A 26,968-nucleotide genomic window follows, 5' to 3' on the forward strand; every position below is an offset into this window, starting at 1 on the left:
GGGGGCACAACTGGCATCTTCAGCCCGTTGTGGCGTGTGTCATGGGCCCTATATTGCACCTGGGGATTCTCCACCGGCCGGAGTTGGCGTGGGGGGTCCTGTCTGAGGTCCACGAGCCCCGGCAAAGTGCGGATTCGTCCCCTGGCCTCCAAGTGCTCGGTGATCCCCGCACCTGTTCAGCCGTCGCGTCCCCAGCGGCTTCGCCGGTTCACGGAGGTGACACCGTGCGTCTCGGGGGCGGCCGGGCACCGTCAGGGTCTGCAGCGCTTGTCGTCCGGAGGGCAACCCCGGCCTCTCTGCGGCTTCACGGGGGTCCGGGTCCTGCCTCCGGTGCAAGTTATCCTCCCGGCGCCTCGGCGCTGCGCGTGGGACCGGCCTCCGCGTCGCCGTCTTTCAGCCGCGGAAAGTTTCCGGTCTGCCTGGCGCGTCTCGGCCCGGCCCCAGGCTTTCTGGGTGCTTTGCAAGACCGCGGGCGCGCAAGCCGGGTCAACGTTTAGAGGCACGGCCTTCAAGACACGAGTGCTGCAAACCGGGGTCTGCAGGGTGTGTGTCGTGGAAAACGCTGCCTGCCCCGCCGAGAAGCGGGCTCGGTGGATGGCGGTCGATGGTCCTCAATTTTTCCTCCTTTATTAATCGCTTCGAGCTGAGGAGCGTGGGGGAAGAGGTGATGTGCCCGCAGAGGCGTTACGAGGGCCTGCCGAGGAGAAATGCTCGCTGAAATGTCAAGTGTCCACGACGACCTCTCCCTGTCGGAGCGAGTCCCTGGGCGTCGAGAGGGGTTTTATTCCGCGGCTCTCGGCGCGCGGCTGCAGGCGGGGGGCAAGAACAAAGCTTCCAGCGCCAGGCGTGCCAGCGTCACACCGTGCTCTGTTTGAGTCAGTGCAAAGCAGACCACTTAATTCAGCATCTAAATATGGACTCGGGCAGCTGCGTTTGCAAGCATCGGCCTCTGCCTTCCCGTGCGTCGGCTCCGTCGTTTGTAAATGGGGATTAGGAACGTCTGGGGTCCGGCAGCGGAAGGGGATGAGTTACAACCCCCTCGGCTTGAACCTACTAACAGACCCCAATAGACCCTGCGGCTGCCGTCATCCGAACTGACATATAACACAGCAGCAAAAATGGGAAAGATCAGGGGATTTTTTTTATGTGTTTTATAACACTGAAGTTTGTTTTCAGTCATCTGAAAGGCTTAATGAGGGACATTAACAGTGTGTGTATGTGGCCTGGGTCCCCGTCGTACCAGCGCTAGCATGGGCAAAGAATAATTCCTTGCGATTCAGCGGGTCACAGCACCGTATCTCTGTGCCGGACATCAGCCCTGCGCTGTTTCACGGCCCCTGTCGCTTTAGCAGATCCGCCCCCAGCGAGCTCGCCCGTAGCCGCGCGTTCTCGACCGTGCGGTTTCCGTGAGGTCGGCCTTCCCGGGCTGGGTCAGCGTGGCCTGGGTTTTGCTATACAAGGAAGTGGAGGTCGCCTGTGTCTCTTCCGCTGTGATGGATTATCTGGGGGTTTCCCGCTAGAGGATGCTGTTGGCTACCCCTCGAACTTGTCTGTGGCTGTCGCAGCTGCAGATTCAGGGCCTGATCTTACTTTAGCAGTAACTTTTTACCCCCTTGACACCTAAATCGGGTGTCTCTGGAGGGCCCAGCTTCTCCGCAAGGGCGTGGGAAAGGCCCCTGGCTCACTTTGCCCCCTCATTGGTGGTGCTCTCGGTAGAGGTTAGCACCGCCCGGGTGGGGTTTTGCATTGCTTTCACCAGGTCGTAGCAATGCCATGCTGTCTGGCATGGGAAGGGGGGCATGTGCAGAAGGGGGGCTGCTTCCCCCGTCTACTGCCTCCCTCCACCTGCTGCAGCAAAGGATGTGATGAGCTGGGGCAGGCCAGAAAGGAGGCAAAGGCTGCTCCCCCCTTTCCATAGATGGACAGATACCATTGAGGGTCTGAGTGGAAAGCACCCGTGCTGTGAGGTCAGACGGGGGTCTGTTGCAGCTCTGTCTGCCCAGTCCTCTTGGGTCTCTGCCCTCGAAAATGTCCGAGACCAGGAAAGTGGTTTCTTTAATGGCCGGGCAGAGAGCTGGCATTAGACCAGGGTTACTCCGGTGGGTGTTTCCCGAGTCCTTGCGTCTTCGGGATGCAGACTGGCTGTCTGAGCAGAGCCTGGAGGCTGTGATTGCTGCTGGTGTCTCTCCCCTGCACCCATCCAGGACCGGGGACTTCTGTGCATAGAGGGAGATGGTGAGAGGGAAGGTGCGGGCTCCCCAGTATGGGGGTGAGGCCCATCTCCGGGAGCGAGCTGCGTGCTGGGGACCATCCCTCAAGTCTGTGCGTCCCTTTGGAGAGCACGGGAGAGCTGCGGCTTATTCTCTGCCTTTCTCTCCGCTGGGTCTAAAGCCCGGCCAGAAAGAAAGCTCTGAGCCAGAGCCTGCCTGCTGCCTGATAAGCTCTCCCCGGCGGTGGGAAGCGATCGGATAAGCTCAGCAGACAGGGACGTTTCCAAGGAAGGGCGGCCTCCCCCCAGTCAGCCCGGGGGATGCTGCATAAAGCCTGGCCTCCGAGTCCAATGGCCACACGAGATCACGCGGGGGCAGATGGGGACAGGGGAGCTAGGCCAGAGACGTAATGCAACCGAGAGGTGATACCCTGCGTCTGAGCCCCGGCAATGTCGGGACCTAACCAGAGCGAGGTTTCCTTGAAGTGTATAGCTAGCCCCTGGCAACAGCAGCATGAAGCGAATGCAGGGAGTCTCTGTGTCTCTGCCGCTCACTGTTTCCTCTCCGGCCACCCCATGTTGCGTGCATTTCCTTTCCTGGCCCCAGCTCCCGGAGACTTGTGAGCACACGGCAGTATCGCCTTGCACGTTTTTTTCTAGCCCTCCTGTCCCAGGGAAGCATCCCCGAGCGGGAGGCAGGGCCTGCAGAGAGCAGCCTCCATCCACGGGGGCTTTGTGGGCTTTTCTTGGGAGACGACGATTTTTTTTTCTTTTTTTTCGGCGACCGTAAAAAACACCTCTCCCCACCACAGCCGTTCCGGTGGGTAGAGAGCGGGCAATAGACCCATGTTCTGGATGTTTCAACAAAGGCAGGAAAAAGGCAGGGGGACCGAGCGAGAGGGAACAATGCCACATTGGCGGGGACTCGTCAGGACGCTGCCTGTTCTCGCAAAGAAGAAAGAATAGAAGCCTTTGAGGCCAGGGTTTATTTTTAAACGCCTGAAAGGGCCTGACGCAAAAGGGGGAGTGGAAAATACGAGTCCGGCATCGACAAAGTTCCTCTGAGCAGCCTTTGAAGCCGGTGCGCCAGCCTCTAATTGCTGCGGGTGTTTGGGGGTAAGGGCTCGGGACAACGCGCCGGGTGGGGGATGCATCGTCGGCGTTGCCTTCGCGTCTCCTTCGCAGGCTGCCGAGCAGTGCTCCTCTTCCTCCAGAAGTCCCCATCTCCAGCTCCGTTGCGTGCAAGGGTTCAGCCGCCGCGGTGCGGGGTAACGCTGCCGTAGGTCCGCCCGGCTGCTGCTCCTAAATGCACATCGCCTGCTGACCCCGGAGTCCTCTGCCCCCATGTCCTGCTCGTCTTACTCACCTGAGTAGCCCCGTTTCAAGAGGGCTTGGTCTTCTGGCTGGGCGCGCATAGTGACGTAGCATCGAATGCTCCCTAGTTTGTTCCTGCGGCCATGCAGCTGAAGGCAAGTAATTTCAGGGGCACCCAAACCCCTTGGGCCTGCATGTAGGATGCCTGCCAAAAGATTTGGAAGCCACTGAAGCCGCAGGCTGGGAAGTTTAGGGTTGGAGGATACTTGCCGGTAGTCAGGCCACATGTGGTTCTTGAACAATTGAAATATTTAGACCTGGCGCACACAACATTTTCCTTAAAAATAAAAAAAAATACAATAAAAGAAACCGGAGGCAGGCAGCAGGTGGGCCGCCGGGGCTGGCTTTCAGAGCCTGCGCCTCAGGAGGGAGCGTGGCTGCTCCCGGCCCAGTGTCTCAGGACAGGACCCCGGCATGGAGGAGCCCTTTGCATCACATCGGCCTGGCACATCTGTTGCTCCCATTTGCTACCCTAGACCCCCGGGCCCCATTCAGGATCTGGGTGCCAGCTGTGCTAGGTGCTGTACAGCACCACAGCACTCTTTCCTCTGCAGCACAGGGCACGGTTCACCTCCTAGGTGCGTCGGGGGCAAACCCCACCTGCCTGCACTCTGGTCTCCCCAGATCTGCTCTCACGGCCCGCTGCAGGGTCATTGTTACCTGCTGTGGTGCACGGGGATGTTCTGGAAACCAGCTGTCCAAGGGCTCACCCAGGAACACGGGACAGGCTCCAGTGGCTCTGGTGCCATGCATCTCTGCCCAGGTACCTGCAGGAAATGTCCTGGGTACATCCCCTCATTGCACATAGGGCTGTTTCAAGGGGTCAGGGCACTTTTTTTGTCCTGCCCAGTTGTCTTAAGCTGCCCCTCTCCGCTCTCTTCCCGGGTCCCAGGAGTTGCATTTGGCAAAGGCCTGAGGTCCCCCAGATTCAAACTCCAGCAGCGTCGATCAGATGCTGGAGCTGGATGGAAAGAGCAGCCCCCTCCCGGGCGGTCGTGGGGGCTTGGTCCCATCAGGTCAAGGCTGAAGTGCTCGGTGGAGCCTGGCACTGATTGATTGGGCTTGTGGGGAGCTGGGAAGCTCCTTGCAGGTTCGTAGCATGGGTCATGCTTATCGCCCGGGGATGAGTGACGCACGCCCGCTGTTCCCTGATCTTCGCAGGCGTCAGCCAGGCGTGCTCTGTCCTCCCTTCATTCAGACATGGTCCCTTTTGCTTGGCTGAGGGCCCCGTCACCAGTATTTCAGGGGGGCATCGCACAGACAGCAGCCCGGCTGGTGTGGGACGATGTGAGCGCCCAGGTGCTAGCGAGGCTCCTGCCAGGCCCTGTTTGATCTAACAGGAGCTCTGTGCTGTACACGGACCCCTCTGCCTCCCAGGTACCTTTGCCCTGCCAGGCTTGCGGTGCCAGTGCATCCGCGATGCTACCCACGCAGCACCTCGCCCTCTCCACCCTTTCCCCCTTGCTCTTCGCATTTGCTTCGCAAATTCCCTGGCTGCTCATCCTACACAGCCTGGGGCATTGGCACCGGGGCTCTTCCTGCTGCTGCCAAGCTCCTGCCCCATCCCCTGTGAGCACCTCCTCCCTTTGTGGGGAGAGGCGGCTGGAAAGCACAGCAGCGGGAGGGAGCGCAATGCAGTGCCTGGCACCCGAAGGGCTGAGCGTGCAGAATGCAGGGGCCTTCTGCGCTGGGCGCGTTATTCTTAGGTGCCTGCTTGCCCACGATGGGGGTGTTGGGTTTCAGCGACTTGTTTATGCCAGAGCCGGCGGAGGCTGGGGGCTGCCGCGCTGCCCTCCGGGGAGCCCTGCAGCAAAGGGCGCGCAGGGAATGGGAGTGGGTTGATGGCTGCAGCACTGGGCGCAAGTCAGGAGAAGAGCCCCGCACCCCTGCACCCCCTCTCTGGGTCCCGGAAGGAGCAGCGATGCCTTCAGCACCTGGCTGCTTAACACAGGGCCGCTCCCTTCCATCCCCGCGGGTCCCGTTCAGAGCCATGCTCCCCCGACGGAGGATGCATCACATGAGATCCTCACGGGACACGGACCTGCTTGGTGACTGCACTTTCTCCACCCCCTGTGACTGCGTTTCCCCTCCCCAACCCCTTTTTCCCATCTTACCCACCGGCCCGACTCTACGCCCCTCTGACCGAGCACATGGAGTGGCTCAGACCAGGGGGTCATCCCATCACTTACCCGGGCCGCGGGGCTGTCCCCTCTGCTGCCCCCAGCAAGCCGGGCTCTGACTGTCAGAAGCAGGTGAGGGCCCCGGGCGTGTTTGCCTTCGCAGCAGCGGGAAGAGGTGTCGCCACCGCTTGCAAGTCAGTGCTATTAATATCAGGTAATGAGCATAATCTCTGGGTTTGGTTATCCTCTTATGCCTGTTGGCTGCTCCGGGGCACCGCCGCGCACCTCCCGTTTGCTCTTTCACTCCCTGCTCAGTTCTCAGCCCTCCGCTCGTGCGCCAGGCCCCGCGGATCCATCCCAGCAGCCAGCCATGCCGCACGCCCCCCTCCAGCCTCCCTGCCCGTAGGGACCAGCCCTCCGCATGGCCCGGGTTGACCCGGTCCCTTCGCCCTGCTGCAATGTTAGTGCCTCGCAGGCGGGGATGAGATGGCGAGCGGCGGAAACTCCTGCACCCGGGACTGCCTGGTTCTTCTGAGGCAGGGCGAGATGAGCAGCCCCCCAACATACGCGGGGGTCCGGATATCGGGCTGCTGGGCCCTGGGGGCTGAAGGCAGGTGAGTAACCTCCGTTGCCCGCTTGCATTTCTTTTCCCTTCCTGTCGCCTTGCAAATGAGTCCTCGGCTGTGCCGGAGCCAGGAGCACCAGGGCTGTTTGTACTGTTTGCTGGTACTTGGGAGGCAGCAGCTGGAGAAAGATCGGCCTCCCCAAGGACGCGGGATGAACCCAGCTCCAGCGTCCCTGCTCTTGGCTGGCGTCCCGAAGCTTAGGGCAGCGTGTTGCGAACGGAGATCAGGCCCTGGGGTGGGGGGATCTGGCCATGAATTCAGTGGTCTTGGATCCAGGTGTAGGGTTTTTCCTCTCTTGGCTGCTTGGGGAGCAGGGGAACATTGCTGCATGACTTCTGACAGTCTGACCTCCTGGGGGCTGTTCTCGCTGACTTCCATCTGCCGCTCATCCCCTGGCCGGGGGGTGCTCTGTGCAGGGACCACCTGCGTCGCAGGATGGCTCCCTGGATGGTGGTTAAATACGAGCAATGAAGAAAAAGCTCCTGTCGCATGTGCCAGTATATCTGCCCACGACTCGCCGTGCCAGGCAGCCTGGAGCTCCCAGACCAGGATGCAACAAGATGCTTGTCTTCCCCTCTGGAGCCCTTGGAGAAGGTGGCAGGGCTGTCAGGAAGCGCGGAGTTTAGCCTGGCCGCCTGCATGGAGGAAGCGATGTGAAGACAGGGCGGCATCCCATCTCCAAAGGCAAAGCCCGCACTGAGTCCTGTGAAACTAGGATTACCCCCCAGTATGGCGTTTTCCATGGGCTTTCAGCAAGACTTGGGCCTCTCGGTCACACAGATGCATTTGGAGGCCCTACCTGCAGCAGCACGTCACCACGGGGAAGGATCCCCGTGCAGCCCCCATAAGGGGCACCAACGCTGGGCTGTCAGCAGCACAACTGAAACAAGAGGCTCCTCTGGGTGCCTCGTTCAAGAGATGCAGCTTGGCTCTGGGGAGGGCTACGCGCTGCTGGCCGGCGGCATTGGGACAGCAACTGAAAGCCCAAGTGCAGACCATTGGGTTTCAAAATTGTAGGATGCTCTTGTGCTCCCCGTGGGTCCCTGACACCCTTCCCAGAGCCGGGCGAGAGGGCTGTCCTGCAGCCCCTTCTCCTCTGACATGTCCGCTCCGACACCAGGGGAGCAGTGCTCCTCTCGCAAGCCACTTTCTGCACCAGATCCAATCTCTCCAGAAACTCGGCTCCCAATTTCCCTTCCTAATACAAAATATGAGTAGCCTCCTTTTTTGTTTTTTATAAGCACCTCTTGATACAGGCACAGAGCTGGATGCAGCCCCTGGAGTGCAGAGTTAAGTCATGTGCATTAAGCTTTGCCACTGTCTCGCTTGGCTTATGTTGGTGGTGTCTAGAGGGTCATGGATTCATAGGCAGGTCCCAGCTGAGATGCTGGCCTCCTAGGTTGTAGGCTTCTGGGGTAAGGACCCTCTTTTTTGTTCTGCTACCTGAGCACTTCTTTGCCCAGTGGAATCCAGCTCCAGGATGGGGCAAGGCAAGGCAATCAAAATCATTGTGTTATCATTGCAGGGCCTTGCAGGATAAGTCGGCAGGGTTGTATCGCAGTGCAATCCATCATTGACCTACTGACCCGGAAAAGACAGTGGAGCCAACAAAAGACATGATCTGGGAGCTGTCAGGGCCTGGCCAGGGCTATGGGGCAGCAGGAGAGCACTGGGGCACTCCCAGCAAACCACAGGATCATAGAAAATGAGGGTTGAAGAGACCTCAGGAGGTCACATCTAGTCCAACCCCCTGCTCCAAGCAGGACCAGCCCCAACTAGGCCATCTCAGCCAAGGCTTTGTCAAGTTGGGCCTTAAAAGCCTCCAGAGATGGAGATTTCACTGGCAAATGTGGCAATAAATGATCTGAGCAGCCCTAAATGACCTTTGCCAGCCCCAAAACCCACTCTGAGCAGTGTGCATCTGAGAGAACTCCTGGGGAAATACCCCTTTGAGGCATGGGTCGCAGCAGTCGCGCTGTGCTGCAGAAGTATCTGGGCAGGGAAATAAATGGCAATCCAAGGGGAGGCGGATGGGAACCAAGGCTGGCTGTCCCAAGGGATCCCTCGAGGTGATGGAGAAAGAGAGGATAGCGAGGTCTAAACTTGCAGGGGTGGCCACTAATTGTGGCTACAATCTAATTGACCCCAGTGCAGATTTTTCGGAGTAGCTCGCTCCACCCAAACTCCAGGGGAAGCCACTTGTGAAAGCTGGGGCCGCCCATAGGTTTAAAAAGCCAGAGACTGAGGCCCGGCTGCCCCCTCTGCCACAGACCCCCGGTGTGACCTCGGGCAAGTCACTTGATGCAGTTCTGCAGCGTCCGTGCAGGTAGGTCCATGGAGGCTTTTAAGACCCAACTCGACAAAGCCTTGGCTGGGGTGATCTAGTTGGGGCTGGTCCTCCTTGGAGACGGGGCTTGGACTAGATGTGATTTCCTGAGGTCCTTTCAATCCTCGTTTTCTATGATTCTCTGGGTAGCAAGATCTTGGCACTCAGGCTGGCCTGGATCCTCGTCCTGGGTAGTAGTCGTGCTTTGGGCTGGGGCTCCAGTGGAGAGGTGTGACAACCCTCCCCTGACGCGCTGGCCGGCTCCATCCCAGAGCTGGAGACGCCGGCTCGCAAGCAGGATCGCTGATGTGCATCGGGAACTCGCAAGCGAGAAGGGCTTCGTGTCGCCGACCTCCTGCACCTGCCTTTGGTAAAGCTCCCCGGGCGCAGCAGCCCCATTCCCCAGGGGCTGGAGCTGGGAATACAGATGAAACGAGCCATTTATTTCCTGGTAAATAAGACCAGCGTCTGTCATCTCGGCTCTCATCGAGCAACCGTGACTTTGTTTACGCGCCCGCCGCCGCCTCTGATGTCAGCCCCGCCGTGGGGATCGTGCGCGCTGGTTAATTGATGCTGTTGAGCCGCGGGAGGGAGAGCAGAGCAAAATACTCAAGCTGTTTGTTCTTGCTTTTTCCACCGTCTCTGGGCTGGAAGGAGCTCCCTTGCTGCTGCTCGCACAGAGAGAAAGTCCAGAGACCTTTCCATGATCAGGTTTTATTAGTTTGTGGCTGTGTCCGCAGCCCCTGTCGTACATGGGCAGCCCCCAGGATTTGGATCCTGCAAGAAGAGGTGTGTGAAGAGACCCCCGCACTTGCCAGGAGCGCCGCAGGACGGGGCTCAGGGGCTGGGCACAGTGCTTGCTTGGGAGGGAAGCAGATGGAGCAGGCAAGGTAGGACTGCAAACCCTGCCTGTGGGCGTGAGGGTATGTCCCAGGGCTAGGCCTGCCCGTGCCAGCTAGCATGGCATGGCGTACCCCCCCAGGCCAACGCGCTGTGCTCAGCGCAGCTAACTCCCTTGGACAGAGTTGCATAGACATTGCAGAACTGCATCAAGTGACTTGCCTGAGGTCACTCTGGGGGTCTGTGGCAAAGGGGGCAGCCAGGCCTCCGTCTCTGGCTCTTCAAAGACAAGCCGGGGAGGGGAAAGCCCAGCGCAGTTAGTGGCAGGGAAGGCTTATGAGCCAACAGGGCCCTTCAGCTCTCAAGAGGACTTGGCATGAGTCTGGGCGGATGAGTGGGCCCTTCAACCTACCCTAGCCGTGTGTGGGGGTCGGGGGTGGAGGTGGCAGATGTCAGGCTGGGTAGATGATCTCTCTAATCCCTTGGCCAGGTGCCTGCCACGGCTGCAGCAGTGCTGCTCAAGCAGGATTCGGTAGGGCAGGGGGGTCGTGTGGGGGGAGCGATGCAGCGCATGGGTTCCCCTCTAGTCCTCTGCTTGGAGGATGGTTTGGGGAGGGCCAACGACACTCTCTTGGCATGGCCAGCCCAGCTGCAGACTCACTGGGGCAATGAGGACAGGTCTCGGCTTTCCCGCACCCCATCTCCCTTCATGCTCAGGACACATCTGCGAAGGGGGGTGTGCTGAGCCTGGCTCCCGGCCTGGCCTGGCCTGGCCTGGCACGGTCGTTCTCCCCTTAGGTGCCTTTAAGAGGCACAACTATCCCACTCGCACCTGCAGCGAAGAGCGGGCAGGGGCAGGGAGCCCGAGCAAACAGGATCTGATATAAATAATCTGTTCTGTCCCTGCTTTCGGCCAGCGGCAGCTTATCTCCTGGCCCCGGGCCATCGAACGCCTCCTGGGCCTCTGCTCTGTGCCGCCAAGCACGAAAGGGCTCTGGAAGGTGGCTCGTCCCCTGCTGTCCCTCCCTCCCTGCCCTGAGCTGCGGCATCGGGTCACGCGGGCAAAAGGTGCTTAGCGGCACGGTGCCGGCTGCTGCAGGCCTAGGCGGTCCTCCAGGTGCCAGAGCAGCTGGAAAGGCGCTGGCTGCCTGGTTCTCAGAAGACAGCCCATTGCTCCGAGTCCTGGGGCTAGCGTGGAGGCTCCCCCCGCCCTGCCTCCCCAGGGACCCCCTTGCTGTGGTGTGCAAGTGGGCTTCCACTGATACGGCCAGGACCCGTTGCAGGCAGCCCCCAGCATCGTGCTGAGGTTGGGCGGGGGGTGCATCGTGCTGGCTCTCGGGGCCAGGCTGTCAGGTGAGGGGTGCCCAAGATGCCTCCGTTCCAGGTGACCAGGTGTCTCCGCTTCTCCCCTCCAGCCACAGCAGCGCAGAGTCCCTGGACAGACTCTACCCCCCGGTAGCGCCTACGCGGCCGCCCCGGAAACGGACCACCAGCCAGTGCAAGTCCGAGCCCCCGCTGCTACGAACCAGCAAAAGGACTATCTACACAGCTGGACGGCCGCCGTGGTACAACGAGCATGGGGCGCAGTCCAAAGAGGCCTTTGTCATAGGTAAGCACGTGTCTGGGGCACCTCTGCAGCGGGGGGCTGCGTGCGTGGACCACCCAGCTCATGGCTGGGACAGGGACCGCAACGTACCTTGGCAGACAGCCCTTCGCAATCTGGCATCTGTTGGAGCTGGCTCTCTTCCCAGCGCGCTGCACTGCCCCGCCAGGGACCTCAGCCTGCACCCAGTGTGGCCCCCAGCTTCTCCAGCTCGTGGGGGTCAAGGGTTTCCCTTGGCCAGCCCGTAGGGTGGAACGGGTGCTCCTTCGGGTCCTCTTCCTGTGATGCAGGGCCACATGCGATGGGGGGCAGGTCTGCAGCGCCACAGGTTGGCAGGGTTGTGGTGACCCCAAGGTGTAGGTAGAGTGGGGTGGGCTTGATGCATCGAACCCATCTGCTGTTGTCTGATTTGCCTTATAACAACACCTGCAGACTCAGGCCAAGTCAGAGGCCCTGTGGCAGGTGGGGTGCACGCATCTAGCGAGGGACTCTCCCTGCTCCAGTGGGCTCACCCTCCGAACAGAGCCGGGATTGGGGCTGTCTCTCTGAATCCCATCTGGAGATAGCAGTGGTCTCCTGTTGGTACACAGGAGCTTGAATGGGTTTGCCCTGCATTTCCAAAGCTGTGCAGGCTGGTTCAAATGTCAGCTGCCCTCCAAAGGAGGTGGCTCTGGGTAGACAGGCAGGATAGGCCTCACCGTTCCCACTCCGTCAGTCTCTCATTCGCACTACTAGCATCTGCCAGCTGCATCCAATAGATTTTCCAAGGTTTCCTCCTAGCACGACCAGGGGCAGCCAGATCTGCCGGCAGTAGCTGGAACAGGCAAGGCAGGGTGCAGGTCTTTGCTTTACCTTGGCCTGTCTCTCCCCCTCTGTCAGGTCTGGGCGGGGGCAGTGCCTCCGGAAAGACCACGGTGGCCAGGATGATCATCGAAGCCCTGGATGTCCCATGGGTGGTGCTGCTCTCCATGGACTCCTTTTACAAGGTGAGGCTGCTAGCTGCTCTGCACCCTGGGCAGAGCCCTGTCCCCATTCACCTCCACAGGAAAGGCTGATGCCCTGGGCACACGGGTATGGGACCTGTGCTAGGACGGTCTATGCTGCAATTGAGAGTGTAGCTGCAGGTTGCACAGACGCACACGAGCTGGCCTGAAACTGCATAGCTCAGATCTGAGTTGCAGGGGCACTGATTTCAGCACTTCCTGGGCTCCCAGGTATGTCATCAAGTGGCTGCAGCCCATGCTGTGGGTGCCTGAGCCAGCACCGTGCAAGGTGTCCCATGAACTGAGAGCGGAGGAGGCGGCCCCGTGGATCTCTGGCTCGGTGGTCTGGCCAGCACCGCTCTTGGGTGCAGGTGTTCGCGTGGGCAGGGCTTGGCAATAAGCTCCCCCCACTCCCAGCCATGACCCGCTGCCTGCCGCTGCTCTCTCAGCATGGCTGTGACCTCGGCAGGGCCTGTTGTCTCCGGCAGGTGCTCACCAAGCAGCAGCAGGAGCAGGCGGCCCACAATGACTTCAACTTCGACCATCCCGATGCCTTTGACTTTGACTTGATCATTGCCACCCTAAAGAAGCTCAAGCAGGGCAAGAGCGTGAAGATCCCCATCTACGACTTCACCACCCACAGCCGGAAGAAGGAATGGGTGAGGAGGGGCCATGGGGCTGTGGGGGGCACACGGCAGGGAGATGGCAACCTGCCTGTGTCTTTAAAATCAAAGCCCCGTCCTCTCAAATGCTGTGGATGGAAACCCCCAGACGTGCTGGGAAGCACTGCTGCAAGGGGAATGCCACCGTGCATGGAGCAGCTCTAAGTGCTTCTCGTGCTATATACACATCCATTTTGGTTGGTCTACAAGGTGCAAATTTACCCTGCCTTCTGCTCGACATGGGAAAAGGGACATTCCTTGCCACGTTCAAGCAGAAGGCAGGGTAAATTTGCACCTTGTAGACAAATCAAAATGGACGTGTATATAGCACAAGCTCTCATGGGCTGAAGCTCATGAGGAAAGTGTCCCACAGGGGAAGTCCTCCAGCAGCTGCAGCGATAAAGCCAGTGGTTTTGGAGCTGGTGGAGAGGGATTCCCAGGGGCAGGCATGCACGGTACGAGCTCCAGCACTGACCCTCCAAATGCAAGCCCGTCTCTAAAAATGTTCCTGTGCCCAGGGCAGCCCCGTGTGTCTGAGGAGTCCTCAGCCTAAGAGGGGATGTATCTTTTAAGGGCTGGACCCAGGGGTAGAGCTCACAGGAGCCAAAACTGACGGCATAGGGGAGCTGCGTGTGGCCGGGCACAGGAGACCATCAGCAGCCTCCCTTGTGCCCACTCAGTTTTTCCCTGGCACCGTGGGCGATGCCACTTGTTCCTCTGCCTTTATCAGCTCTTTCTCACATGCAGTATTTTTTTACCTTTGTATTCTCTTTCCCACCCATTTTTCTCTAACCGGTTTCCCTCTTTTCCACCTCAGAAAACCCTCTATGGTGCCAACGTGATTATCTTTGAAGGCATCATGGCATTCGCGGACAAGGAGCTGCTGAAGGTGAGGGAGGGAGCAGAAGCCTCATAGGCAGATGCAGGACCTCGAGTGTCCCGCTGCTGGGACCCACGTCCTTCTCTGAGGGGGAACGTAGGCAAGCTCATCTTAAGCACTTCCCCCTGTGCACGGCCCAGAGGAAGGAAGGGAGGGTCAGGTCTTGCCCCTGCTGTCCTCTGCAGCATCAGAAAGGGTTTCTTGTAGTGGGTCTGTTCTTGAGGCTAGCAATATTTTGCTGTCTGGCTTAAATAAACTTAATCTGCCAAAGCCAACTTGAAGGGCATTGGAAAAACCTGGGGTGGAAGCACCAGCCCTTCTGCAGAGACTTGGGGAGCTGGTCCTGAGTGGAAATGAGTTTAAGGGGCATGATCCAGCTGCCCATAAACGCCACACACATTAGTGCACATGAGGTGCTGCACTGTGGACATTGTGGTGAGGACGAGCATGTCCAGCCCCTGCAGGCTCTTCTGCCTCTTACCAATGCCACATGTTCCTGTGTTTTTTGAGCCTGGACATCATAAATGAACAATGTAACGTGACAGCAAGAGCCACACGCAGCCCCAAAGGCCTCGGCCACACTTAATCCCAAACTTTCCCTGTCTTGCCAAGCATGCGCTCGTGTCCTGCTTGTGTGGAGCAAGGATGACCTCCAGTGGTCAGCTGGGTACATCTCAGAGGAGCGGAGAGAGGAAATCTCGTTGACTTGTCCTCCTCAGAGGATTAAAACCGCTGAGGGCAACTTGCTGGGGTTGGCCAGTTTCCACATTAATGCGCCAGCTCTTGCCACTTTGATTCGGGTGCAAGCGAACGTGTCTGTGTCCCGGTCGCCAGCCACTCTCATCTGCCCTCGCCTCTGAAATTTTAGCCCAGGAAAGACCAACTAGTGGGGATCTGCTGGTAAAAGGGAGTTTGGGAGAGGACTGGATCTCTGTAGGCATCAAATAACCAGGTGAATTCCTTCTGCTGAGATGCAGGGAGTGAACTGCCAAGCAAGCTGGAGGCTTAGTGCAGCCTGCCATCAGCTCCAGGGGCAATGAACTCCACCGGCTCGTGCTGGGCTTTGCCAGGAGGAGTTGTCCTGTTTTGGTTTGCCTGAGCCCTGGGAGCTGCGGTGCCTGAACTCACCCAGTCACTCCGTGTCCTGTTCGTAACGAGAGCAGCCTCCGCTCCATTGAGCAGCTGCTGCTTTTGGAAGCAGGTCCTCCATAGCTCCCAGGGGGCCTGGGGTGAGGAAACACTCAGTGCTCAGGGTGCTGGGCCCCTCTCATTCCAGCTCCTGGACCTGAAGATCTTCGTTGACACGGACTCGGACATCCGCCTGGTACGGCGCCTGCGCAGGGACATCAGCGAGCGCGGCCGGGACATCGAGGGCGTCATCAAGCAGTACAACAAGTTCGTCAAGCCAGCCTTTGACCAGTACATCCAGCCCACCCTGCGGCTGGCCGACATCGTCGTGCCCAGAGGTACCCGCCCACCGTCGCTGTGCTCTTGGGGCATGATCTCAGCCCCAGCCCTTTCCCCCACTACCACCGGGGTTGCATTCCTGAGCTGAGAGAGTCCTGTGCCCCCAGGTCTGTCTGCAGGCAGGTAACAGGGCAGGGGCTGGGTGGATGGGGCTGCCCCCGCTCACACCCTGGTGCTACCTTTGCTTTGTGACCTGCCATTCAGTGTCTCCCGCCGGGTCCTGGCACCCACGTCTCCCTGAGTGTCAGCCGTGGGGGACTCGGTGGAGAAGGGACCCTGAGACCTTTGCCAGCCCTATCCCTCGGTTTCATCCCGGGTCTCTCATTTTCGATGCGCTGCAGGTAGCGGGAACACGGTGGCCATCGACCTGATCGTGCAGCACGTCCACAGCCAGCTGGAGGAGGTGAGGGCTGCGTCGGGAGGCATCAGCTGGGCTCTGCTGCCAGGAGCGCGAGTGCTGAGCTCCCAGCAGCACTGGGCAGGGCACAGGCAGGCAGGGATGCGCTCTCTGCTGCACTGCTCCATGTGTGCGAGCAGTGAGGAGAAGGATGACTCCTAACTTGCCCTTGTCTTAGTCTTTCTCCCCCATGCCCTGACCGTTTCCCCTCGGGCAGTGCAGGGCACATACGCACAGGCCCCCTGCTGCCCTCCCAGCCCTGCCTCCGCCTCTGGCATGCAGCAAGCCCTGTTCCAAGGGCAGCAGCCTTTCCTCTGGCCTCAGAGACTGCAGCAAGGGAGGGTGGCGGTGAGCTACACCCCAGCAGCCAGCCCCTGCCCCAGCATCCATCGGTACCACCAACATCCTAGTCCATTTCATAGATTTCATAGACATCAGGGCTGGAAGGGACCTCGGGAGATCATCATTTGCCAGCCACTAAGGAGCTAAATGCGGCTCAGAGGGCAGGACCGCTCCAGGGCATCACGCATGACCAGGCACCATGGCTCGGCACAGGCCTGCTCAGCCCTTTACAGCTTTAGTGAGTCTGTAGCCTCCCCACTGGGCTGTCCCGGCTCTGGGCAGTGAGTTCAGCCCAGGGGAACAGTGGATGTGCCCTGCCTGCTGTGGGTCTCGGCTTCTCTTGCTGATCTCGCCACTACCATGCCAGGCTTCCCAATGCATGAGTTAACCTGCAAAACCTAGAGGTTCGCCAGCTACTAACCTGCAGGCAGGGGTCCTCGTGCCTTTGGATTTCGGTGTTGGAAGCCATGTACCATTCAACATGCCTGTCACGTGCATGAAAGGCAGATGCACTTGGAAATGGAGCTGGCCACTCCTCTCGGCCTTTGGATGTGCACAATGGCCATCTTGCCACCCATAAATCCCGTGCCTTTAGCTGCATACAGTAGACCCATGTGATAACAGAGACTGCTCTGTTATTAGCACGTATTCAAAGCACGCCCCTCCAAGACCTCCCCCTTGCCCTCAAGTTCAAAGGCGCGGCCTTCTGCCTTCCTGCAAACAGCCATTTATAAGGCTGAGATATGGGCAGGGGGCAATTTCCCATAGAAGCATGAAACCCTGCTGTAATATCAGAAGACTAATTTGTATGTAAAGCAAGCCAGGCCACATCTTGGCAGCCTCTGGTGTCAGCAGCCAGGTCCGTGTCCATGCAGGTGGAAGGGCTTCAGCTTCTTCCAGCATTGGCGCTCGGAAAATCAAAGCTCCCAGCTACACACCATAGCCAGGGAGAAGTGCAGGTGCTTCCCTGAAGAAATCCGGAAGGCTGGACCCTGAGGCTATTTTTTTTTTTTTTTTAGTGTGGTGGGAGGGGAAAAAAATGAACGTGAATGCAGGATATTATTCCTTTTTCCCTTTTTTGTCTTTAAATGTCGCTGGTGTTGGCAATGCTTAATACCGGTTGCGTTGTCTTGCGTGTTGCTGCTGCAGCGTGAACTCAGTGTCAGGTAAGAGTTCCTCTAACACTGTCCTGTCTCTGCAACCCAAGGCATTTCCAATGCCACGCACTGCTTGACCCGCGCTGTCCGTGACCTGCAGCTCGAATCCAGTAGCTTCCCCAAGGTGAGATCTCACTCGGCTGGTAAATCTTGCTCTTTACCCCCGGCTCCAGCCAGGAGTAGGGCATTTTAACCGTGGGCATGTCCAGGTTACAGTGCCAGTGGCCACATGTGATGTGGCCACAGACCCTTAGAGTGGGAGCATAGTTGGCAAGGCAGGGGATTTGCAAAGTGTGTGAAGCTTGAAATTGGGAGGTGGCTTTCCACCTGAATTTAATTGTATTTCTTCATCGCTGTGGTGAAAGGTATCTTAAGGCCACCTTCATCTAAGCAGGCACTTGTAAACCCACACCACAAAGCATTTAAGCTCCCCCATCACCATGCTTTAAACCTAGTACCCGGAGGACACCCAGTATAGGGCACCCCACTTAGCCACAGGTATAACATCACCACAATTGGAGCATAAGTGTTTCTACATGGGGAAATCCATGGCGGTCTGCACAGGAAGGCGGGTGATGCAGCAATTACTTTGGTAAAGCCTTGCTCCAAAGGAGTTTGCAGTTACTAAATAGCCACTGGTGTTTGTAACTGCAAGCCTTGAGCGATGCTCTTGGCATCTCACTTCCAGCCAGCTAAGATATTGAATCTTTTTTTTCTAGGAAGCAAAGGGTTTTGTAGCTGCAAATGTGTTCCCATTTTAGATGTTGTCTGTGTCTAATGAGACACTTGAGGCTCCTAAAATTTGCATTTGGCATAAAAAAGAAAAGGCTTTAAAAAAACAAACAGACAAAAACTTAAGGTACATAGGAAAGCTGCCATTATTTTCTTTTCTTTTTTTTTCCCCTGAAAACAGTTAAGTTCAGGCAGCGAGCTGCATCTCTTCGGTTCCCACAGTCTTAGCCTGTGAATTTTTTTGCGGCTGGGTAACACTGTGCATTTTGCACTTGGAGGAAGATTCAGGTTTGAACATGGTTAAAAGGGACAGGCATAGACACTGCCTGTCTGCTCAAAAATCTGAGGTTGAAAATTTGGCATAGCCTGGGGCTTTTCAAGCTGCTGATGTCCTTCAATCCGAAGCAGCCCCCAGTAGACTTCACTGTAAATTTCTTTCCCGTTCCTTGAAAATCAACAGTTGAATGGCATAGCGGTGACCCAGTGCTAATTTTCTTTCGATAAGAGCAAAATTTGATGCGGTCACGCCTTAAGTGCATATCTATCTGCACAATAACCTCAGCATTTGAGCAACCTGTGAGTCCTTATCATATGCTGCAATCGAGGCTTCCGGTTTTAACTGATGTTTTCTGGTCAAAGTCTGAAAACCCTGAAGGCCAAGAACTGGGATGTGCTTGCAGTTCGATATCTGAACCAAAGATAAGGGTGCTGCCAGCAGCCTGCCTGTCTGAGGGCACGTACCCATTAAATACTGGAACAGGGTGTAAAGGGTGAGACAGGCCTGGAAACCTGGGCTTTTTACCTGCACTAATTCCTTTCTGAATGGCTTAAAAGTCTGTTGCTCAAATGCCAGGGCCATTCAGAGGCTCAGGTGAGGAGGCTGTACGTAATCTGCAGCTGGGAGAGAGAGACGCAGCGCTCGGACCTGGGCCCAGGCTACTTCACCTTCCGTCTTGAGGGCAGGCAACTGGACAGGAACCCAGATCCTCGCTTTTGGGCATGAATATGGCTCTAGCACTTGGCAAAGGGACTAGAGAGAGTCAGGAGAGAGAGAAAGAGCTGCTAGCAGCAGAGCGTGCAAGGAGAGGCAGGTTTCTGGGGCAAGCTGGGTGGTAATAGGATGCCACTAAGTCATCACATATTGGAAGGAAATGGTCATCTCCGGACCTGGGTTGCTTCACTCTTTGCTTATCCACAGCTGCATGGGGCCAGCCCCGTGTCATCACCTGGGACCGTCCCCATTAAAGCCAGGCAGCTACTTAGACGACAGGGCACGCTGTGCACCCAGCAGTGCCTTCACAGTCCCCCCTGCCTCCACGTGGCTGGAGAAGCGAGGCCCGTTCCACAAGCCGTCCCTCACCCCTGAGCCCAAGCTCCCACATCCCACCCCTGATCTGCAACTCCTGAACGTGCCCTTTGCCAGCCGTGCCTTTAAATATCAGGCCACGGCGCGGCTCTAATAGCCCTGCTTGGAAATGTCAAGGCGAGAGGCAGCTGCCGGGCGCGTTTGAAATGCCTTGGCTGCATCAGCGGCTTTGTAGCTGGGAGTCTCTTGTCTGCTTCCTGTTTGATTGCATGCGTGAGAAAGAGCTGCCAATATCGGTGCCTTTCTGCCAGACGGACACCCCCCTTCTGTCTTTCTCTCTCTCTCTTTCTTTCTTTTCTCCCTCCTTTGAAGCTTTTGTTCTGGGTGGTGTGGGGGGGAGAAGTTTCCAACATGAGACGTTTCCTTGACGTGCTTGGGGCTGCCTGTCTGAATTTTCCATTGCTGGCCAGCCACAGCAAAGCCGCGGGGAGAGAGGCAGGAAACCCAGCTCACCTGCCTCCTGCCTCGAGGGCTTGATAATGCAGGCGAGAGGTGCTTGTGGGCCCCTCCGAGCCTGGTCTGGTGCAGGCACGTGGCCACAGGGGCTGAGTGACCCCCCAGGTCCTTGTCAGGCTGATGGTGCGGGATGCAGACGGGCTCTGCAACATGCCGCCTCTTCCTCCGCGAGCTGTCTGCAGCGGGTCAGGCGGTGGCCTCTCCCTGGGGCCATGCGGCGTCCCCGCCAGGCTCGGGTCAGCTCTGTGGGACGCGGGCACCTTGACCGGAGAGGAGAGACCAGGCCACAGAGCTGGGACCCGAGCCCAGGCTCCTCTCCGCGCTGCACTGTCCTGCCTGCCGCAGCCTTGGCACCTCTCAGATTGCACCTGAGTGTGGGTGCCAGGCGCCAACTTGGCAGATGCTTGCCTGGGCCCTTCCCCAATCCCCCCATGACAGCAGGGACTCCCTGAGGTGTCTCCCACCCGAGGGGATGGACTTGCTGCCCACAGCAGCCACCACCGACCATTGCGTTGGGTGGCAATGTAGGCTCCAGCTCTACCTTCTGCTCCACGGGCCACGGGCCGGGCACTGCGAGCTCTGCGGAGGCCATGGCTGAGGTTGCACCTTCATTGCATGCACGCCTGTGGGAAGAGGGCTGTCATTTCTTCCCCACTGAACTCGGCCCCATCCTGAATTTCCTTGAGAACCGAGGGAGAGCAGCCCATCTTGGGGGCCTACGAAGTGGTCGTTCCCAGCCGCTCGTGCTCCCACGTAGGATGAATCCCCGCCGCGGCTTTCTTCCCTCCCAGCCTCCGACTAATGAAACTGCCTTTTTCCCTTTTCTTCCTGGCCCCTCCCATCTTTACGCTCTCGTGTCTCCTGCCTTGTCCCCCCACCCCGAACGTCCCTGACCAGAGGAAGCTGCGCTGGGATATGTGAGGAGACCCGAACTGCACGGCCTGGGTTTCGATACTAACTGTGTGTCCGGGGGCAAGGGCAGCGTGGCTTTGGCTGCATGCTGGTCCGGGGGCAGAGGGAGAGCGAACGTCCGGGTTCGGCCCTTGCACCAGCCAAGGTCCTCTGTAAGGCGAAGAACCAGGCCATCGTAGGGGATGACGTGACCTGGCTGCTCAGCGGGGATGGAGGCAAACAGCGGGGCTGCGGGCACTTCTGGTTCCCCCCGCCCAGTGACCACAGACGTGTGCTCGGATGCCCTCGCTGCGTCCGCACCCCAGCCCGAGGGGACGCACTCCTGATAACCCCTATCTGCCCCAATTCCTCCTTGCGTCCAGGTCCTTCGCGGCCCACCCCACCCTGTCACCTCTCGCCTCGGCTCGAGAGAAGCCGTATCTTGTCCGTCAGTGTGTGGAGCACCCTTTTACATCAGGGCTGTGATATTTGGGCACCAAGGACCTGTACCGGCATCCCTGCTTCTCGTCCCCACGGGCTGGCCTGTGTCAGGTCGACCCCGGTTGTGGGCCTGGGCCTGTAGCCGTGCCCCACGGAGATTGGGGCAGAATCAGGCCGCTGCTTGGAGCAATGGCAGGGGCAGGACAGAGCAGTGGGGCTGATCAGCCGGGAGAGGGAGGCGTGGGGCAGACTAACCAGCGTGCTCCCTCACTAACCGAGTGCAGCTGCTTCATTCACCCTGTCCCCGAGGCTTTGAGGGGCTCTTCTCTTTTCGTAGCTCCAGTGACTTGTAGGGAGCTGCGTGCACCCCGCTGCCCCGTGGCGCAGGCAGCTGGGGCCCGTGGCCCGGCTGCTGCTGGCCCGCAGGGCATGAACGTCGCCACACAGAGCGGGGGTGGCGGGACCCCGGGACGCACGGGCTGCTGCGCAGGAGGGACGTCTCTCTCCGGGCTTGTCTCGGCAGCTGGGGACAAAGGCTCCAGGGCCACGTGCCTGGAGACGGGTTTCGAGTTGGGAGCGATGCCCACGTTGTCGCTGAACGGGAGTCCGGCTTGCAGGGCGAAGGCCCTGCCACCTCGCCGTTCACCGTGCAGCTCGTTGCTCATTAGTGGCGTCTTCCTCTCCTGCCCACCCCCGTGGAGACGAGCCCCGTGGCGGTTAGCACTGGAGCTGTGGAAAGAATCGAGAAGCCCTCAAATGCCCAGCAAGCCTCCTTTGCCCCGCTGCGTGGCATTCGCGTGGCCAAGGCTAGAGGACGGGTGGAAGAACGTGGGTCCTCGGGTCTTGCCTGCGTGTCCTCGGCCTGTTGGTTTGCTTGCACGCACGTCATTAATCCGGTGTTTTCTCTTTGCTAAATCATTTTCTCTGGGGCACTGATGCTTTTTTGTCTTTCTCAAACGTACTTGTGATCTGTGTGGGTTTATATGTATGTGTGAAAGCCAGTGTGATCTCTGTGGGGGTGTCGGTGGGTGGGAAGGACTTCCTGGCCCCAGCCCCGTTCCCCTGGCAGACCGACTGCGAGTCCAGCCCCGCCGAGCCTGTCTCTGCGCACGACGGCTCCTGTCAGATCACGGGAGCCGGGCTAACGGGAGCCCGCTTCCAGCTCTCGGCCGTGCTCCAGGAATAGCCGGGCCCTGGCAGGGGTGGATGCTGCCTCGTCATCCAGAGATGAGTCATCCCGAGCCAGCCCTGTCTGGCTGCGGCGCCCGCAGGGAGGCCCTTCCCCTCCCGGACTGGCGCCGTGCACTTCAAGGGCATCGGCCCCCGCTCCAAACCATCCCTAGGACGGTCAGCTCTGTCCGGGGAGCTTTCATAGGATCGTAGACGAGGAGGGCTGGAAGGGACCCCAGGAGGTCACGTCTAGTCCAACCCCCTGCTCCAAGCAGGACCAGCCCCAACTACACCATCCCAGCCAGGGCTTTGTCTACCCAGCTTCTAAAAACCTGCAGGGATGGAGAGTCCACCACCTTGCTGGGTAACCTGTTTCAGGACTTTACTACCCTGCTAGTGAGAGAGTTTTTCCTAATCTCCTACCTAAATTTCCCTTGCTGCAGCTTGAGCCCATTGCTCCTTGTCCTGTCTGCCCCCACTGAGACTAGTCCAGCGCCATCCTCTTTGCAACCCCCGAAGGGAGTTGGAGGCTGCTATTTTCCTGACCTGCCACCCAGTGCATTGGCAGGGAGCACCGATACTGTCCCAGTGACCCTTGCTTCTGCTGTGGGGCCGTCCCGCGACTCCCGGCAGAGAGGCACATGGGCAGTCGGATGGGAGACACTTCCCCCCGGCGGCTGCCTGGTTCTTGTGCATGTTCCCCTCTCCCCTGCGCACCTGAGGAAGAAGGGTGGAGAAGCTTTCGATGCCCTCACGTGCCTCGCTGAGCCTGTCCAGAGGCTGGTTTCCCCCCAGGGGTTGCGGGATCAGGGGCCGATTGGAGCGTGGCTTCTCACTGGTGTTGTGGTTTCGTGGCACGTTGCTGCCCTCGCACCCGCAGAGCTCAGGCTGGTTTGGCTGGATGACTGGGAGGCGCGTGGCAGCTCAGTCCCGGTGTGTGCATCCGCGTGCTGCCGCCCGTGTCGCGTGGGGTCTCCGAGCGCTCACCTGGCTCCCGCCTTGTGTTGGCTTCCAGGGCAGCGCTGGCTTCGGCCCACCAGTGCCACCCGCTCCCGCGGACCCTCAGCGTGCTGAAGAGCACCCCGCAAGTGAGGGGCATGCACACCATCATCAGGTGAGCCTCGGCCTCGCAGGGTGGGGGGGAGACCTTGGGAGCTGCCGTCCATCCTTGGGCCAGCTGCTGACATCTGCATGCTGGAGAACCCAGTGGGAATCGGGGTTCGGCCATCCTGCCCAGTGTCCTTGAACCTCCTGGGGACGGGATAGGGCCCACCCCTAAGACCGAGCAGGGTCTGGCCTCTGCAAACAAGAGCTGGCCGGTCCTGAGACCTGCTAGGGTGGATGGAGGCCAGGACGGGAGAGGGAACTTGCTCCAAACCACATTGCAAGGCAGTGAATTCTCCTCCCTCCTTCCCTACCCGGCTCCATCTCCCCAAGCAGCCTTCGGCCTCTTGCAGCGACCAGTTGGGTGACGCACGTTTTCCCCCTGCCTTAGGAACAAGGAGACCAGCCGAGACGAGTTCATCTTCTACTCCAAGCGGCTGATGAGGCTGCTGATCGAGCACGCCCTGTCCTTCCTGCCTTTCCAGGTGGGTGCCGCAGCAGGTTGAGGTCTGGCCCGGAGGTTGGCTGCAACCTGCTCTGGTCCACGCGGGGTCCAGCCGTAGACCAGACAGGCCAGCACGGCCCTCGGGAGGTCGCGTCTCTTCCAGCCCAACCAAGCATCTTATGCCTCACTCCTCCCCGGAGGACCTGAGCGCCTCCCCGGAGGACCTGAGCACCTCCTGCTGCTGCTGCCTCGAGCCCCAGGATGAAGGTACATTCATGCCATCCTCCTCCTGGGTAGCAGTGTGCACCTGAGGCATCCTTTTCATAACATGCACCCTGGCCCCATGCTGCTCCCCCTCCATCAGAGGCAGAAACAGGCCTCGTGGGGAGGACAAAGCTGTGAGGTCTGTATCTGAGGCCTTGGCCTGGCCCCCTGGGACACCCATTCCCAGCCGCCGGGGACTGCGTGGGGCAGTTGCTTGGGCACTTCCAGGCTGGTGAAGGCTTTCCGTGAGTCTGCTGTGCCAGGCCACTGCTGGTGTCTACGGTCCTGCCCACCCCATGTCTCACCGAAGCCTTTTGCTGTGATCTCTGCAGAGCTGCACCGTCCAGACCCCGCAGGGGCAGGACTACGAAGGACGGACCTTCAGCGGGAAGCAGGTGAGCAGGAGGGAGCAAAGCCCACCCATGTCTCTGGGAAGGGCTGGCTCCGTGCTTGCTCATCATGGGCGTGGGATGGTGCAGCTTAATTAGCAGCTGTTAACGAGAGCCGGGTCAGCCCCGCTTGCAGCACCGATGAGACATGCATGGGGGGTGTGGATGCTGAGTGGGGGATGAAGGCTTTCACGTCCTACGTTGTGTCAGGGGCGGCATCTTCCCCAGAGGCAGCTAAACCCCATCATGCTGGAGGAAATGAGGTGCCTTTATAGCATGGGGGTGGTTTGTTCTGGGCACCCGTGGCATGGCTGCCCCAAGGTGGGCATGAGCCCCAAGGGATGACCATGGGGAAAGGGGATCTCACACCACCCTTGGGAAGCACTTTGAGATCACTGTGGTCAAGGGGGAGACGGGCGTGCCCCCATCATGCCCACTCTGCTGCAGATCACAGGTGTGTCGATCCTGAGAGCGGGGGAGACGATGGAGCCGGCCCTGCGCGCCGTGTGCAAAGATGTCCGCATCGGGACCATCCTCATCCAGACCAACTGCTACACTGGGGAGCCAGAGGTAGGGGCCTCACTCCTGGGGAAGGGAGGGGTATCGGGACAGGGGCACAGGGATCCTTGATGCCTCGTCTGATGGCTGCACATGGGACATCCCTCCGTGGGGGTGGAAGGTGGCAGCTGGTTGCCCCAGACATCCTACTTGAGCGGTCACAAAGGCCTGGGAGCTGACTGTGACAGGCTGTGTCTGCAAACACGTGTGCCCATCTGCACACACAGCATCCAGTCAACTACCCCGGTGTCGCGGGGCAGCACGGGCTGGAGAGGGGCAAGACCATGTGCCATCACGATTTCCCTGGGGTTCAGTTGCAATTAAACCCTGCTCCCCAGTTTGTTCTCCTCCCAGCTGGCTCCTCCTCTCCTCCCTCTTGCTCATTAGCACTGGATCAGTAACGAGCAGAGGGCCTGTACCAGGCTGGCAACCTGTGCCCACCCAGCCCGGTGTATTTGGGTGGCCAGAGCCATTCCCAATCTCACTTCCTCCGCAGCTCCACTACCTGCGGCTGCCGAAGGACATCAGTGAAGACCACGTGATCCTCATGGACTGCACGGTCTCCACCGGGGCGGCTGCCATGATGGCAGTGAGGGTCCTGCTGGTAAGGCCAGGCACAGGAGCAGGCACTTGCCGCTATGCAGTGGCCAGCCTGGGAGCAGCCCTGTGGCGTGGCAAGGGGCATGGGGGTGGAGATGGGCATCCCCTGTGCATGGGAGATCTTCCCCCGCCTCTGCTGTGTTCAATCCCGGAGCCATGGCACGGTGCTCACCCCCGCCCACCCTTTCCCCACGTCTCTCCCCCAGGATCATGACGTCCCAGAGGATAAGATCTTCCTCCTGTCCCTGCTGATGGCCGAGATGGGCGTCCACTCAGTGGCCTACGCCTTCCCCCAGGTGAAGATCATCACCACGGCCGTGGACAAGAAGGTGAACGACCTTTTCCGCATCATCCCAGGCATCGGTGAGTTGCTGGTTGGGAAGAGGAGCAGGAGAGCTGCCCCCCGAGGAAGCTGGGGGAGTCTAATGGGAGGCAGGACAGATGCATTTCCCCTCTGCCTCCGTTGCAGAGCCCAGAGCCCCCAGAGCGGGTGCGCCTTCATGTCCTTGCTCCTTCGTGGGGCTGAGGGGGGGATGCAGCTCGCCCCAGCCGGGTGAGGGCTGGGGGCGGCAGTCTAGTCGCAGAGTGCAGCCCATACCCCAATGCATGTCCTTCTCTCACCTGCCAACTCTAGGGAATTTCGGAGATCGCTACTTCGGGACCGACGCACCCCCCGACTGGAGCGATGATGAAGACACCCTTAGCACTTAGCACTTCGGCCCTCCGCCCCCAGGCAGCAGCCCCAGGGTGGCAACAGGGCCGAGGCAGCTTGCACCTTGACCTCCCACTGGACATTTGCAGAGAAATTATTCCCCCAACCCACACCATAGCTTAGTTTTTGAACTCGTGCACTTCAGAGCTAGGGCCTATTTTTGAACGGAATCCGAGCCCCGGCTGACAGCACGTGCAGCTGGACCTTAGAGCGGAGTTAATTTATTTTAATATAAATGGTTGGCTACTTTAACTTATTCCAGATTTTCTAAAGAAAAAAAAAAAAAGAAAGAAAGAAGTGTTTTCCTCTCGTTTTCTTGGATGGCACGGCTCTAGCTCGGGGGTCTGCGGTGCAGCGTGGGAGTGTGTTTTGCCTCAAGTACGTCAGTCTGTCTGTAAGTGCTGTCACCAGTCCCCTCTCCATAGCCTCCGCTCTGCCCTGGGATATGGAATCAGAGCCAGGTCAGGCCTGGATGGGTCCTCAGGGGGGTCACATCCAGTCCAACCCCTGCGCAAGCAGGATCATCCTTCTACCCCATCCCAGACGACTGAGATACAGAGAGTTTAGGGGTACGGCAGCTAGCACAAGCAGTGAGATGCCCGGTTCCTCCTGGGGAGATGGTCTAACTGTCCTGTAGTCCAGTTTTGAGCCATCCAGCTGGCCCCAGAGAGCAAGAGGAGCTGCCCGGATGGGAGAACAACAAGCTGAGCAACGAGTCGTATGGCAGCGCGCAGGCTGGGCCCCATGTTCTCAGCACCCGCATCTGCATCTGCTTTGCAGCCCCCAGCCTGAGAGACGATTCCCCCTCCAGCTGAGAGGTCGTGCCGGGAGCCGCCTGTTCCCATCTGCACAGA

General features: G+C 59.1%; 1 protein-coding gene across 3 annotated transcripts; it reads left to right on the plus strand.

Annotated features, from left to right (window-relative positions):
• Positions 1–5,480: 5,480 nt before the first annotated feature.
• Positions 5,481–26,386, plus strand: UCKL1 (uridine-cytidine kinase 1 like 1). Of its 3 annotated transcripts, none has more exons than XM_019548288.1 (15): positions 6,187–6,317; positions 10,911–11,104; positions 11,978–12,084; positions 12,570–12,740; positions 13,561–13,632; positions 14,900–15,089; positions 15,432–15,493; positions 20,438–20,457; positions 23,058–23,156; positions 23,538–23,631; positions 24,188–24,250; positions 24,692–24,814; positions 25,299–25,406; positions 25,609–25,765; positions 26,037–26,386. In XM_019548288.1, the coding sequence occupies exons 1-15, from the start codon at positions 6,190–6,192 to the stop codon at positions 26,111–26,113; spliced, it is 1,665 nt and encodes a 554-aa protein (XP_019403833.1). In that variant the 5' UTR covers positions 6,187–6,189; the 3' UTR covers positions 26,114–26,386. The 3 variants fall into 3 exon arrangements, 2 of the variants coding, with proteins under 2 accessions (XP_019403833.1, XP_019403834.1); XM_019548289.1 differs by lacking the exon at positions 20,438–20,457 and adding an exon at positions 16,979–16,995 and having other exon boundaries at positions 6,188–6,317; positions 26,037–26,241; XR_002103335.1 differs by lacking the exons at positions 20,438–20,457; positions 26,037–26,386 and having other exon boundaries at positions 5,481–6,317; positions 25,609–25,701.
• Positions 26,387–26,968: the final 582 nt, after the last annotated feature.

The sequence above is a fragment of the Crocodylus porosus genome, unplaced genomic scaffold (genome assembly GCF_001723895.1).
Source record: "Crocodylus porosus isolate Cpor-Errol unplaced genomic scaffold, CroPor_comp1, whole genome shotgun sequence".
In the NCBI taxonomy this organism is placed as follows: domain Eukaryota; kingdom Metazoa; phylum Chordata; order Crocodylia; family Crocodylidae; genus Crocodylus; species Crocodylus porosus.